The sequence below is a fragment of the Sturnira hondurensis genome, unplaced genomic scaffold, assembly GCF_014824575.4.
Source record: "Sturnira hondurensis isolate 20B ecotype Veracruz unplaced genomic scaffold, ASM1482457v3 Scaffold0018525, whole genome shotgun sequence".
Taxonomy (NCBI): domain Eukaryota; kingdom Metazoa; phylum Chordata; class Mammalia; order Chiroptera; family Phyllostomidae; genus Sturnira; species Sturnira hondurensis.
In genome coordinates, this window is record NW_028091156.1 from 13,753,887 (window position 1) to 13,768,660 (window position 14,774).

Here is a 14,774-nt window from a genome sequence, read left to right on the forward strand (position 1 = left end):
CGACTAGTGGACCCCAGTCACAAATGGGGTACCCAGGCCACCTTCACTTCCACCCAGCAAACTACAGATTCGGGGGTTTCCATACCTCCCCCCACAAGGCTTTGGTAATACATTGGAACGACCCACAGAACTTAGGAGAGCGCTGTGTGTGCTGTTACAGGTTTATTCTAAAGGATGCAGTTCAGAAACTGCTGAATGGAAGAGATGCGTGGGGCACAGTGTGTGGGCAGTGAGGGCTGAGGCTGGTGATTGGACTCGAATCCACCACTGAGCACAGTGGGCCCATAGGCCTTGATGAGGAGTTGCTACTCTGGGGAATGGAGTGAGGGACACCAGCGGCCGTGGGGACAGGAGCCCTAGGCAGCTGCAGAGGTCCCAGCCAAGACCAGGCAGCTGAATCAGGATGGTGCTGGGAAGACATGCACAGTGTGAGATGTGGCCATACAGAGCCCCGCCAGTAGGTCCAGGGTGGAGATGAGTGAAAAGAAGAACCAAGGATAGATTTCCGGCAGGTCGAATACCTGCTTTGCCCTCTCCCACCGAGAAGGGCCTGGAGGGTAGAAACCAGAGCCTGTCTTACAGACGTTGAGTGTGACATGTTCCCCAGGTGGTCAGGTCACGTGGAGATGCTGGGGCAACAGTTGGAGCTTCCAGAAGTGGTCTGAGCTGAAGGTTAAATCTGAACCGAGAGCATTCAAAGAAGAGAAAATCGAGGACCCAGCCCTGGGGGCCGGGGCACACCCAGGGCAGAGTCGGGGTGCTCTGGGGTTGGAGAAGCCGCAGCTGGTGAGAGGACGAAGGCCGGGAGACGGGGCTGCAGAAGCCGGGCCGGGAAGGCGTCCCAGAGCGCAGAGCTATGCAAGGGATGAAGACCAAGAATGCTCCTAGGGAAAAAATGAACACAAGGGAGATTGATAATGCAGGGGAGAGAGTGTGTAAGCAAAAGAGAACAGTCCTGGAGAGCGTGACCGACGAGATGCACCAAGGGACTCGGCTGCAATGTGGGGAAGGAGGGCAGAGTGGTGAGGACAGGGCACGGGGCTCTGGATTCGTGATTCCCACCTGAGGGCCTCCCTTTCCCGGGCCGCTCTGTGGGGGAATGGGGGTGATCAGAACCCCCAGAGGGAGCACAGTAGGACTGCTTAGTGCTTGGTGCTGCCTCGGGTTTATGGCGGCCCCTTTCGTGCCTTCAGAAGACACCCTCCTTGAGCGTTCCCAGAGGACTCTCGGGGTCTGCGGAGACCTTCATTCTCCTTCTAGAGGACATACTTGTCCCAGCCTCGTGTCCCCACCTCCCTGTCTTTTCTGATGTGATTTCAGACAGAAGCAGCTCCTCATACGTATGTTTACGTGTCTTTGAGTCACTTTTTTTTTAATGGGAAAGAAGAGAGAAAGGGAGAGAAACAACATCGATGTGCAAGAGAAACATCCATCAGCTGCCTCTTGCATGTTCCCCAACTGGGGACTAGCACGAGCCCTGACAGGGAATACAACTGGCGACCTCTCAGTTCGCAGGCCAGCACTCAGTCCATGGAGCCACACCAGCCAGGGCAGAGTCATGTCTCTTTTAAAGCAACATCTGCCCCTGCATTGCAGTTTGCGACGTGGACGTGGACGTGGGTGCTTTGGTGGGGAAGAGGGTGCTCAGCAGGGAAGGACTTTGATTGGCTGAACGTAAAAGCAGTGTAACTCTTTCAGGTCTGTGACCCGAAGTTACTACAGAGGCGCTGCTGGGGCTCTCCTCGTTTACGACATCACCAGGTAATGCAGACCCCCACCCCCCCCACACACACACCCAGTGGAAGAGGTGCCAGCCTGCCCCCAGCTGCCCCCGTCAGGTCCAGGCACATCTGCGCGCAGTGTGTGCTGTGTGCACGGGACCGCCCGGCTGGGAGTGGGGAGGCCCCTCAGCCCTTTCATTTGGGGTCTTGGAGGCTTTGGACCAGCCTCTGCCGCAGCTGTGCTGTGTAAAGAAGTATCTCCATCAGCATTTACCTAGATAAGTGTCACTGTGCTTCTCAACAAGATGCTTTAACACTCTCCCTAAGGTTTACCAAGTGAAGCTTCATACGCGGTAAATTATTGGAAATACTTGACATTGACCGAGGTTGAGGGCACAGGCTATGGGCTTAGATGGCCTGAACGCCTGTCTCGGTGCTGGGCTGTTGGCGGGGTGATGTCCTCTGGCACGGTGCTCCGGCTGCCTGGACTCTAGTGTCCTGGTCTGCAGAATGGGCAGTGGTGACCATTCGATACTCATGGGGTACTGGGCAGGCACGCCGGGTGGTGTAAAGCTCTGGGTGCTCATCAGGATCTAATTTGGCACTGCCCTCCGTGTAGCCATCACCCACATGTTGCAGTTAAACGACAGCAAAAAGGCAGTTCCTTGGTCTCGCCCGCCCTGTTTCTTGTGCTCAGGAAACACATCCAAGCAGGTTACAGAATGTGCCAGTCCTGGCAAAGGTCCCATCAGACAGTGTTGGCCTCGGTGTTCGCTGCAGGGCCTTAGAATCTTATCATCTAAACGGTCCCCCAAGGGCTCTTTTCTGGGTAGGAACTGGCCCCACTAGAGGGCATTACCCAGCTTCTATGACACACACCCTGAGTGGGAAAGAGGCCCCCAGCCCAGACTGCCCCACTTACCCAGTCCTGAGGGGCTCCGCTTGCTACACTGAGGAGTCAGTAGGCTGTCAAAGCGCCAGGAGGGGGCGTCTGTCCTTGGCTGCGTGTGGGCTGGGAACAGCAGGTCTGAAAAAAGACCTGGTTACATCCTGGCTGCACCACTGGCTGCCCCATGACTTTGGGTAACTTAATTCATCTCTCTGGGCCTCAGAGTCCGTGTCACAGAGGCCTTATAAAGAATCGGCGTGATAAATTCCCACGAAACAAAGTGCCAGCGCATTGCACGGATTGATCGCTCGATGGCAACAATTACCTGTTAGATCTTGTGTTTCACATCCTGTGAGCTCAATAAATATTTGTAAATTTAATGAAGGGCCTTTGTTTCCTTTTGCACCTTGATTGCGCAAACAGAAAACAACAGAATACCTGATTTGCTGTCTCATTTTTCTGGAAACAAGACAGCGCCAATGCAGGGGGTACAGAATGTACTGGGGTCGTTCAGCCTGTCTGTCTGAGTCACAGTGAAGGTTGCCGGCGTTACCCTGTGTGTTTGAAAGCAGTGTGAGTAGTGTGAATGACCAGAAAGAGTTGCTGGTGTTATAAAATACATGTATTATTTTCACAATCTTGTATTACGCAGCCGCGAAACCTACAATGCGCTTACTAATTGGTTAACAGATGCCAGAATGCTAGCAAGCCAGAACATCGTCATCATCCTCTGTGGGAACAAGAAGGACCTGGACGCAGATCGCGAGGTCACTTTCTTAGAAGCCTCCAGATTCGCTCAAGAAAATGGCAAGTGACCTTTGACCTGTTAGTGCTGCTTCAGTGGCAGATTTGGGGGTGAAAACATTGCTTTTAGCTTTTAGCTACTGGAGTTTTGAGATTAAACTATATTTAGGAAATGTAGGCCTTCCAGTTGCCTACTATGAATTGAGACTTACTTAGCATATTTTCACAATATTGCATTCTGCCTGTGCAAGTTACTATAATGATAAGAACAAATGCTCACATTAAATGCATTAATGTTGCGTAACAACTTTTCAGTCTGGGATCTTTGAATGTGACAGGTCTTGGTTTAAAGTGAAATTAACAACAAAATTCTTAAAGACTCTCATCAGATGATGTCATCTTTTTAACGTAGTTTGCAGGTAAGATAGTGAAATACTACATCTAAATAGAAAGAAGTAGTAGGAGAAATATTGGGTGTAGTGGCTTTATCTGGGTCCCATTACATTTAAGTTGGAGATGGCTTTGAGACCTCTCCAAATTCCATGTAGAACACACAAGATTTGGCCCTGGCTGGTATAGCTTGGTGGATTGAGCACAGGCCTGTGAAGCAAAGGATCGTGGTTCGATTCCCAGTCAGGGCACACGCCTGGGTTGCAGGCCAGTTCCCAGCAGGGGACCCACGACAGGCAACCATACATTGATACTTCTCTCCTTCCCTTCCCCTCTAAAGATAAATAAAATCTTTTAAAAAAAAAGAATACACAAGATTTGCACACAAACTTAGCGGTTGCTTCTAGGTAACAGAATGATAGGAATTCAGATATTTTAAAGAACTTTAATTTCTAGAAACAACCAAGAACTAAAATAGCCCGATACGCATTTTCAGTTCAACTCTAGGATGACCAAACTCTATTCTTACACACTGACTGGCTTTCTGCTGGGAAGGGAAACATGAGGGGACACAGGAGCCATTGTGTGTGTGTGTGTGTGTGTGTGTGTGTGTGTGTGTGTGTGTGTGTGTGTGTAAGCCATTTAGAAATGCAGAAGCATAGCATGTGGCAGCTCAGGGGCTCAGAGGTCATGGGAAGGCTCTGCACTTCTACCAGTGAGGGAGCCGGGGCCCGAGGCTGAGGTTCACCTCCAAGGTCATGGAGAACCGACCTTGGGGGATAAGAGGAGCGTTGATTCTTATAAGACCTCTTCATAGTCAGAATGACAAACGGCAGTACAGTCCCCCCTAAATGTAAAAGCATGTACATTATATTTGGGGTGACATACAGCTTATGGGAGAAGGAAGTTGTTCCTTCCCATCTTGGGTGGGGAGCTGGGCCGTTTCAGCCAGCCTGCATCCTCACCAAGAATTGCTGCTCACTCCATCTCCTCCACAGATTTAAGTGCTGGTACAAGGTACTGGTACTTTTCACAGAAGGCTAGGCTTCTGATAACATTTAAAAACACATAGTGACAGCCTCGGCTGGTGTGGCTCAGTTGGTTGGAACATCATCCCGTACCTGAGAGCTTGCGGGTTCGATTCCCCAGTCTGGGCATGAATGGGAGGCAAGAACTGATGCTTCTCTCTCACATCAACGTTTCTCTCTCTTCTTTCCTCTCTCTCTAAAAGCAATGAAAAAAACGTCCTTTGGGTGAGGATGCATATAAATATGTATACATGTGTGTATGTATGTATTGGTTTTGTATTTGCAAAAATACATGGTTTTAAGTAATTACTTAAATTTCACCTGCTACTCTAGGAGAATACAAAACAGGCTGTTGGTAATTGAGTAATTATGATTGGCTTCTAAATATGGCTTTGTACTGTGTTTGATGTCAATTTTAGAACTGATGTTTTTGGAAACAAGTGCACTAACGGGGGAGAATGTAGAAGAGGCCTTTGTACAGTGTGCAAGAAAAATACTTAACAAAATTGAATCAGGTAAACTTCATTCGTTGAATCAGTCTACTTTGAACGTTGGGGTTGTTGCCAAACTCTGGCTCCCACAGATAATGCTACAGCGGTAACCTGTGTACATCCTTTCACGCGCGTGCGTGTGTGTGGAGACTGCGTTCCCAGGAGTGGAACTGCTGGGTCTCAGAGTGTAAGCATTCGGGAAACACGTACAGGCCGTCCGGTTCCTCCTGCCAGCCCCGCGGCAGTGTGCCGCCCCACTGGTGGTGAGTGCACGTGCTCACTGCCCTCAGGCCCTGCCCACGGGGGTCTCACTGGGCTCGGCTGTAGTTTTACCCGTCTGGTTAGGGAAAAATGATACCCTTGTAGTTCAGTTTTACATGAATTTACCTTTTTGTACGTAATATATTCACATAACTCCAAACTGCACAGAAAGCGCCACCCCCACTGCCACCCCTCTCCCGCCCCCGGCCGTGCCGAACTCCAGCTGTTGTTGTCAGTTCTTCGGGCGCCTTTCAAAGCTGCTTTGCGCCCGGCAAGCAGACGCAGCTGTGCGTGTTTTTCCTCTTCAGTAAAAACAGTGGTGTGTGTATACCGCATTCTGCACTTGTTTTTCTTCTTCTTTTTCAACTTAATATATTTGGGGGATCACAGAAACATAAAAACTTGTCCTAAAAGACTTGCTTGTCCCTCAGGTGAGCTGGACCCAGAGAGAATGGGCTCCGGCATTCAGTACGGAGATGCTGCCCTGAGACAGCTGCGGTCGCCGCGCCGAGCACAGGCCCCAAGCGCGCAGGAGTGCGGCTGCTAGAGCAGCCGGGGAGCGCGGAGGTAGGTGCCCACATGCAGAGCCTCTGCTGGCCCCTCAGCCTCCTGCTGTGTTCGCTACCCGGAGACCCACCCGTGCTTTACGTAAAGACCCTCACTGCTGTTCGCTGCTACATTACGGAAAGGGGAGGTGACTGCAGAATTAAATGTTAGACATTCTCCGGTAGAATTACCTGTTCTTTTCAAGCTCACATGGAATACTCAGCAAGAGAGACCAAATTCTCAGCTATAAAACACAGCTTACCACATGTAAAAGAACAAAAGTCATACGATGTCTGTTCTCGGACCACAATGGAATTAAACTAAAAATCAGTAATAGAAGGATAGCTGGAAAATCCAAAATACATGGAGATTAAACAGGATACTTCTAAATAACTTACGGGTTAAAGCAGAAATCTCGAGAAATTTAAAAGTATTTTAAACTAAATAAAAATCAAAATATAGCATCAAAATTGGGGGTGGGGTGCAGCAAATGCAGCGCTTAGAGGGAAATTCATAGCATTGAATAAATATATTGGAAAGAAAGATCTAGATACACTCACTTATGTGTACACTATAGGAAACTAGGAAAAAAGAAGGCAGAAGAAATGAAATAATAAGAATTAGAGCAGAAATTAATTAAATTTAAAACTAAGAAATCAGTAAAAACAATTAACAAAACCAAAGCTGGTGCTTTGAAAGATTAATAAAAGCAGTAAGCCTCCAATCAGTCGAAGAAAAAGAAGAATGCAGGTTACAAATATCCAAAAGGCAAGGGGGAAGACCACTCTGCAGATCCTGTGGACAACTCTAAGCCAATGAAGCTGATAACCTACCCGAAATAGACCAGTTCCTTGAAAGATGCAATTTGCTAAAACACACAAAAAGGAATAGACAGTGTGAGTAAGTGGATACCTATTAAAGAAATTGAACCAATAATTAACAGCCTTCTAAAACAGAAAGCACTAGGCCCAGATGGTTTACTGGTGAATTCTACCAAACATTTAAGGAAGAAATTATACTGATTTTCTACAATCTCTTTCATAGGATGGAAGTAGATGAAATACTTTCTGACTTAATCTATGAAGCCAGCATTACCCTAATTCCAAAACCAGAAAAACACATTACAAGGAAATTACAGACCAATATCTCTCATGAACATAGATGCATAAATCCTAGAAAAAAATAATAATATTAGCACATTAAATCCAACAGTGTATGAAAAGAATTACATACCACCTCTAAGTGGGATTTATCCCAGGTATGCAAGGCTGGTTCAACATTCCAGAATTAACTAATGTAGTCCATCACATCAGCAGGCTATGGAAGAAAAATCAAATGATCATATCGAGATGCAGAAAAATTATTTGACAAAGTCCAACTCCTATTCATGATGAAAATTCTTGGTAAACTAAGAATGGATGGTAATTCCCTCATTTTGATTAATATCTACAAGAAAACCCACTACTAACATCACACGCAGTGGTGAGAAACTTGGAGCTTTGTCACTAAGATCGTGACAAAGGTACAATCTAAGGTACCTCACTAAGGTACGAGGCAAGGAGGTCCCCTCCCCCCACTCCTTTTCAACTTCATCCAGAATGTTCTAGCCAACACAATAAGACAAGGGGAATATAAGGTATACAAATTGGAAAGGAAGACATTAACTTGTCTTTGTTTGCAGATGATGTAATTATCTACGTAGAAAACCCGCAGGAATCCATACACTCCTGTATAAGTGACTGTATAGCACACTTGCAGGACACAGGTGAACATACAAAGTCAGTCCCTTTTCCATATACCAACAATGAACAAGTTCAACTTGAACTTAAAAACACAGCCCTGGCTGGTGTGGCTCCATGGATTGAGTGCCAGCCTGTGAACTGAGGGTCGCTGGTTCAGTTCCCAGTCAGGGCACATGCCTGGGTTGTGGGCCAGGTCCCCAATAGGGGGCGTGCACAGGACATCCTATCAATGTACCTCTCACATGCCTATGTTTCTCTCCCTTTCCTGCTCCCTGCCTTCCCCTCTCTAAAAATAAATAAAATCTTCAAAACACATACACACACACACAGTACCATTTATGTTAGCATCTAAAAAAAGGACACTAGCTAAACATACCTAACAAAGCAAGATCTGTTTGCAGAAAGTCAGACTGATTCTAACATGTATGTGGAGAGGCAAAAGACCCAGAATGGCCAACACGATAATGGAGGAGAAGAGCAACGTTAGCAGACTGTCACTACCCAACTCCAAGACAGTGTAACAATAAAGACAGAGTGGCACTGGTGAAAAGATAGACCAGCGGATCAGTGGAACAGAACGGAGTCCAGAAACAAACCCCATAGATACAGCAGCCGATCTTCCATGAAGGAATGAAGGCGAGATGGTGGAACAGGAATAGTCTTTTCGACAACTAGTGCTGGGACAGCTGGCCATTCACATACCAAAAAAAGCTATCTAGACACAGGTCTTCCACTCTTTCCAAAAATTTGCCCAAAATGGACCACAGACCTAAATGTTAAATGTAAAACCATAAAACTACAGGATGAGGTAGGAGAAAAAGTAGTTGACCAAGGGTATGATGGTGACTTTTCAGATACAACACCAACCAATAAACTAGGCTCCATTACAATTTCTGCTCCATAAAAGACAATGTCAAGAGAATAAGAAGACAGGCCACAGACTTGGAGAAAATAGTTCCAATAGACATATCTAATGAAAGACTATTATCCAAAATATACCAAGAATTCTTCAAACTCAACAGTAAGGAAACAAGCACCCCACGGTTATATTTTTATTGATTTGAGAGAGAGAGAAATATTGATGTGAAATAGAAACATCAGTCAGTTGCTTCCCATACATGCCCGGACTGGGAATTGAACCTGCAACATGAGTATGTGCCCCAACCAGGAATCAAACACGCAGCCTTTTTGGTGTACTGGACAGTGCTCCAACCAACTGAGCTAGCCATGCAGTGCAACAAGTGACCCAATGTTAAAATAGACCAAAGACATTAAAAGACACCTCACCAAAGAAGACAGAGAGATGACAGTAAGTCTATGAAAATAGGCTTCACATCATATGTCATAAGGGAAATGCAAATTAAAGTAAGTTAGCACTACTGCGAACCTGTTAGAACGGCCACAATTCAAGACACCGACAACACCAAATGCTGGCGAGGATGTGGAGCACAGGAACTCTCATTCATTGCTGGTGGTGGTGCAAAATGGGACAGCCGCCATGGAAGACACTTTGGAATTTTCTTACAAAACGAAGTATACTCTTCCTATGTGATTTAGCAGTCTTTCCCCTCGATATTTACCCAAAGGAGTTGAACACTTACATCTGCACAAAAGCCTGCACACGGGTGTTTATCGCAGCTTTGTTCCCAATTACCAAAACTTGGAAGCAACCAAGATGTCCCACAAGTAGGAGAATGAACAAACAAACTGTGGCGCGTCCAGACGATAGATTATTCACCACTAAAAAGAAATGAGCCACGAAGCCATGAAAAGACGTGTAGGAACCTTCGATGCGCATCACTAAGTAAAAGAAGCCAATTTGAAAAGGCTGCGTACTGTATGATCCCAACAATACGACATTTGGTAAAAGGCAAAACTATGGAGACGGTGAAAGGATCAGTGGGTGCCAGGGTTTGGGGAGAGAGGGATGAGGAGCCAGAACACAGATGGGTAGGGCAGCGAAATACTCTGTGTGATGTCATGATGATACCCATTACACACTTGTTCAAACCCATAGGCTGTCCAACACCAAGAGTGACGTAAACAGTGGACTTGGGGTGATGATGTGTCCGTGTAGGTTCATGGGTTGTTACAGTGTTCCACTCTGGTAGGAATGTTGGGGGGCAGGGGGTACATGGGAAGTCTCTGTGCTTTTCCCTCAGTTGTCCTCTGAATGTAAAATTTCTCCAAAAAAAAGTCTTAATAAGTTTTTTTAAATCCTAAAACAGCCACTCCAATACCACCATAAAAAGTTGTGGCCAATAAGCTAACGTAGGAATTAAAGTGGAGTACAGTACATGGTATAAGTAATCCAAAGAAGGCAGAAAAAAGAGGGGAGTAAGGAACAGATGAGACAGATAGAAAACAAATAGCGAAAGGACAAATTAAACTCAACTTTACCATTTTTAGGAAAAAAGTTGTATGTTCTACTTGAAAGGACTGGAAGCCCTTCCATGCACTTGCTCAGGAAGAACGGGGGGGCCGTTTTGGTGGGAGGTAGGGATGCCTCTGCCCTCAGGTCGGGGCGGTGCCTTCTGGGGCTCCTGGAAGCCCAGGTGCACGTGCCTGCTGCTAAAATAGAAAACTTGTTTATAGAATTTGCAAACAGATTGTAACGTTTTAAAGCTTCCTCTTTCTTCTCATTTACCACGGTGGACTTTTTACATTCAGTCAACATGATCTAAAAGGTGTGAAGCTGAACTAAAAGTTGCAGGTATTCACTGCTCCCTTTGGGATTGTGAGCTGTATTTGTGCATTTACAGATGTGCATGTTTCTAAGTTCTTCTCACTGTTTTTTAGGTGCTCGTGCAGTGGTATTTGGGACCCAATTGTCGGAGCCTGAAGAAGAAGTTTTTTACCACCACCTTTTTCTACTTTGTACAGAAGTAGATCTCTGTCCGGGGGCGGGGGGAGGTTTGGGTGTATTGTGTAAGCTAGTGAGTGTGGCTCAGCAAACCACGTCACGTGGTGGCATCCTTCGGTGGACCACACCGTGAGATGCCTAAACGTGTGTAAACATGTTCCGTTCAGTTTCCTTTCGCCTCCAGTTCAGACCCTGGCCCACACTGTATACACTCTAGCCCCACGACTCTGCAGCATGGTGTCTGATGTATGTGTGACCTACTGGAAGGTCCCATGAAATGCAGTCAAATGTTTTATTTTCCTTAATCATGCAACCTGAGATCTGCTGGCCGAGAGGCGTGCGGTCACCAGGTTGGTTGTGTCGTTCACACTCCAGCGTCACTGGCCAGCACGGTGCTCGCTCGGTTCTGTGTGTCACAGTCCACGAGGCGTGTACGTGACCCCACCGACACACTACACACTCGTTACTCACGTAGCAAAAGGAAATCGAAAGTGTTCTCCTGTGAACTTGACCCTGTCCAGCAATCTGCTGATGTCCAAGCATCCGCATCAAGATCACGTCAGGAAGTGCAGCCGACAGCTGCTGCCCCAGGCGCTGCGACCAGCCCCGCCGACTCGGCACCATCCACCACACTCGCCAGGTCGCTGGCCCACGCGTCCCTGTCGGCACGCGCAGTGACAGACCCATCACCTGGGCTGCACTCCTGGTCTGGTCTTCCTGCTGGAAAACCCTTGGTTTGCTCCTGTGCTTTTCCTAGGGTCTGGCCTTAGAACGCCACCGCCTCTTTTGTAAGCCTTTTACTGTTTCCTGCTCCTTGGAAGGAAGCCCATTAAATCAACTTAACGTGAAAGGGATGCCACTAAGAAATTCCGGCGTAGCTTTTGCTGAATACGTAAACGCCTTAGTACAGTTCTGAAGTCCACACGTTTTTAAGTCACGTGAGGTTTATTGAAGTACGGTATGTATTGTATTGCAAAGACTTGTTCTAGTATTTTAAAATGTCAATGCAAAAAATATATAATACAACTGTTCTCTAAAGTTGAAATACAGCATTATTTAAGGCTGAAAAGTTAAAAAGTATTCTTCACCTCAGATGCGTTCTTCCACTTGACTTTTTAGCTGCAGGCTGCCTGGTAAGTTTCATTTTCCCATCAACAGAACACAGTGGCACGACCAACGGCAGGAAGTGACATGGATAAAATATCAGTATGTATCTGTTTTAGATATTTTAATTCTGCTTTTAAAAAGCCTTGAGTGTTTTACTTTGAAAAGTCAGACTATGAAGCGAATTCTCAGACGGAACTACTCCTCGGACCTCGCTGGACGAACGTTTCATTCGGTGTCGCATTTATGATGGTTTTGCAAGCTGCTCTTTGAACAGCTTCCTGCATGGGCAAAGAGCATGTCCATTCCACCACGTCCGTTTACTCATACACAGAAATTTTTTAAATAACATGAATGTTAAGTTGACTTATAAATGAGCCTGTTAATTAAACCATAGATACTGCACAGAAATTCCACATCCTTTGACCAATAAAAGTTGCTGGAGAACCAAACCGTGGCAGTTCTTAATGAAAGTCTTTAGGGGAAAGGAAGAAAGGGGGTGATTTTGTACTACACATCAGTGCCATGGTTTCCACCGCCACCAGCCGATTCCCTGGGTCTCCAGGCAGCAGCTGGTGCCTTGCGATTACTCAGTTCCACACTGTCCACCTGGAGACAGTATCAGGTCCCACAGATTGAAGGCTGAGTCTGACACACACACACACACACACACACCCCACACCCACCCACCCCCCAGATCGCAAGTCCAGGTACTTCTGTCCAACTGGCCATAAAGCTGAGGTTCCCACACCCCCTTCCTTGGGTTCCTTTCCTTTGCTAGAGCAGCTCACGGATACTTGCCAGTTGCAGGAAGACAAGCAGCAGGCGAGCTGCCAGCCACCGGTGTTTAAGGTTAGAAAACACCAACCGGCCCCCCACCCCCACCCCAGGAGCACCCCCACGCTTTGCTTCCCCCACAGGCATGTGTCTCCCAGCCTCTGAGGGTCCCTGAGACACCCAGGAGCAATGGGCAGCTGTGGCTCCTCCAGGCCAAGCCCCAGCCCTGACCCCCAGGGGCCTCACCCAGGCTCTCTCCTATTGCTTTCTCTGCCCTGAGCCCTCCCTCATGTCACTGTCCCCGGCCTTAATAAGCGCACTCTCAAAATTTAAAAAAAATACTGCTACTACTATAAAATAATGTGATCAGCGAATCTAGATTTGTGTTGTTTTCTATTACAAAGGTGTTCAGCATGCACAAGTATGAAGAAAACAACACATGAGGTACTGGTCAGCTTCCACAACTGTACATTATGCCAATCTTCCTCTGCCCCAGTTTTTTAGGCTGTAGTATTTGGAAACATCCAAGGCTCCTAATTCAGCGTGCAGCTCTGATGACATTTTGTAAAGGTTGTGTAGTCGCCGCACCATTGGGAACTTCTTCAAAGGCTGTTGCAAAGCCAAGGATGGTTGTGGTGTTTTCTTACCTTGCAATTACATGAAGCTGATTTTCTGCCATGTGTTGAAAGCAAAATGCTCCTCTTTTATGCCATATTATTAAAGGTGACTTCCCAGCACGTGGCCAGTTGGACCAGAGTGCTGTCCCCTATCACAGGTGACCGTTATCTTCGGCGGGGACACCAGGGCAGCTAGCCTGCTACCCAGGGCCAGTGCAGCTTCCAAGCATCGGTGCCCTCACTCTGCTGGCTGTGAAGTGTTTTCGGCATCACCCCTTCCTGGGTAACCATGTGAGGGGCTGGTAATTCCAATCATCTCAGCTTGTCTGTAGCCCAGAGTAAAGAAGGTATTTAACTGTGACACGTGCGCCTCTGGAACTGGCTTACCAAGCAGGGGGTGGGGCGAGTCCCACCACACATGCCCTTGCAGTGATCCCCTGAGCTCCTCCCTGCGAGAGGCGGTGCCTTCGCCTTCTGTGGGGGACCGAGTGACAGGTGGGCCTCTGACAGCCCCTTTCTCTAACTTGACAAGTACATTTTTCTGTTCAAGAACACCAGCATTAATGAGTGAGTGCCTGGGAACCAAAGGTTCACAGTTCGATTCCCAGTCAGGGCACGTGCCTGGGTTGCAGGCCTTCCCAGCAGGGGACACACGAGAGGCAACCATACATTGATATTTCTCTCCCTCTCTCCTTCCCTTCCTCTCTAAAGATAAATAAATAAAATCTTTAAAAAACCCACCAGCATTAAGAAAAACTTGCTCAGTTTTACATGTCCAAATACCATGGAGGTAAGCATGTTCACTCTAGGGAAGGAACTACTAATGATACATGAGGGGAAAATACTAATTTCATTGGGTGGGGCGACCTCAAGTCATTTTACATTGACCAGGAAATTCTGTGATAGGATTAATTCAGGGTAAGTCTACCATATCATTCCCTTTTCAAGAAAAGTCTTCATTTTGGTTTCTGTGGCCAGAATTGACATCGCATGCCCTCACACTATGTCCATTTGAGAGGGGAATGGTGGGTTGCAGTTCTCTGACTGCCTGGAGCTTTCTCATTGCCTCTGAGCTTCTGCAGGGACCCTGACTCCCTCTCTTCTGTGATGTACCGGCAGGGCCGCTGCAGCCCTGCAGGGGGCAGTGTAACACTTCTCTGCAGGAGCCTCTCCACCCAGGACTACACTCACTCTGCTTGTCTTTGGCTGCCCTAACCTTTCTCTTGGTCTGGATCCCCTTGATCAGCACATTGTCCTTATTTGTTGTCTCTACTGGGACAGGGCTGCCTCCTGTGTGCCTGATGCCTGGCACCTAGGAGGGACCCCAGGGCCTGCGGGAAGGACAGATGGTCAGAGCCAGCTGTGTCCTCAAGTCTAAGGTACCTGCATATCCAGCCTGCCTGCTCCAAGACTTTTTTGCAAAATCCCCAAAGGGCGGCAATGTGATCCTGCTCAATCCCTTCCCTTCTGGGAGGGCGTTTCCTAACAGCCAGGTGACCTCACCCAGATGGATGAAATAGGAGACCCCCCCAGCCTCCATTCCCCCAACCAGGGTCAACAATAAGACAGCTGCCCCACCACAAAAACAGGCCTGGGAGGGG

General features: G+C 47.4%; 1 protein-coding gene across 2 annotated transcripts in view; it reads left to right on the top strand.

Annotated features, from left to right (window-relative positions):
• The window catches only part of RAB4A (RAB4A, member RAS oncogene family), a 30,257-nt gene extending 18,026 nt beyond the window's left edge, over nt 1–12,231 (top strand). The window contains exons 4-8 of one of the 2 annotated variants that reach the window (XM_037069358.1): nt 1,699–1,761; nt 3,263–3,417; nt 5,192–5,287; nt 5,956–6,091; nt 10,612–12,231. In XM_037069358.1, coding sequence (XP_036925253.1) covers nt 1,699–1,761; nt 3,263–3,417; nt 5,192–5,287; nt 5,956–6,071 — 430 coding nt within the window. In that variant the 3' untranslated portion in view covers nt 6,072–6,091; nt 10,612–12,231. Of the gene's footprint in view, nt 1–1,698; nt 1,762–3,262; nt 3,418–5,191; nt 5,288–5,955; nt 6,092–7,835; nt 7,847–10,611 lie in introns of those variants that run through there. The other variant, XM_037069359.1, reaches the window with a different exon arrangement.
• The last annotated feature ends 2,543 nt before the right edge of the window (nt 12,232–14,774 follow it).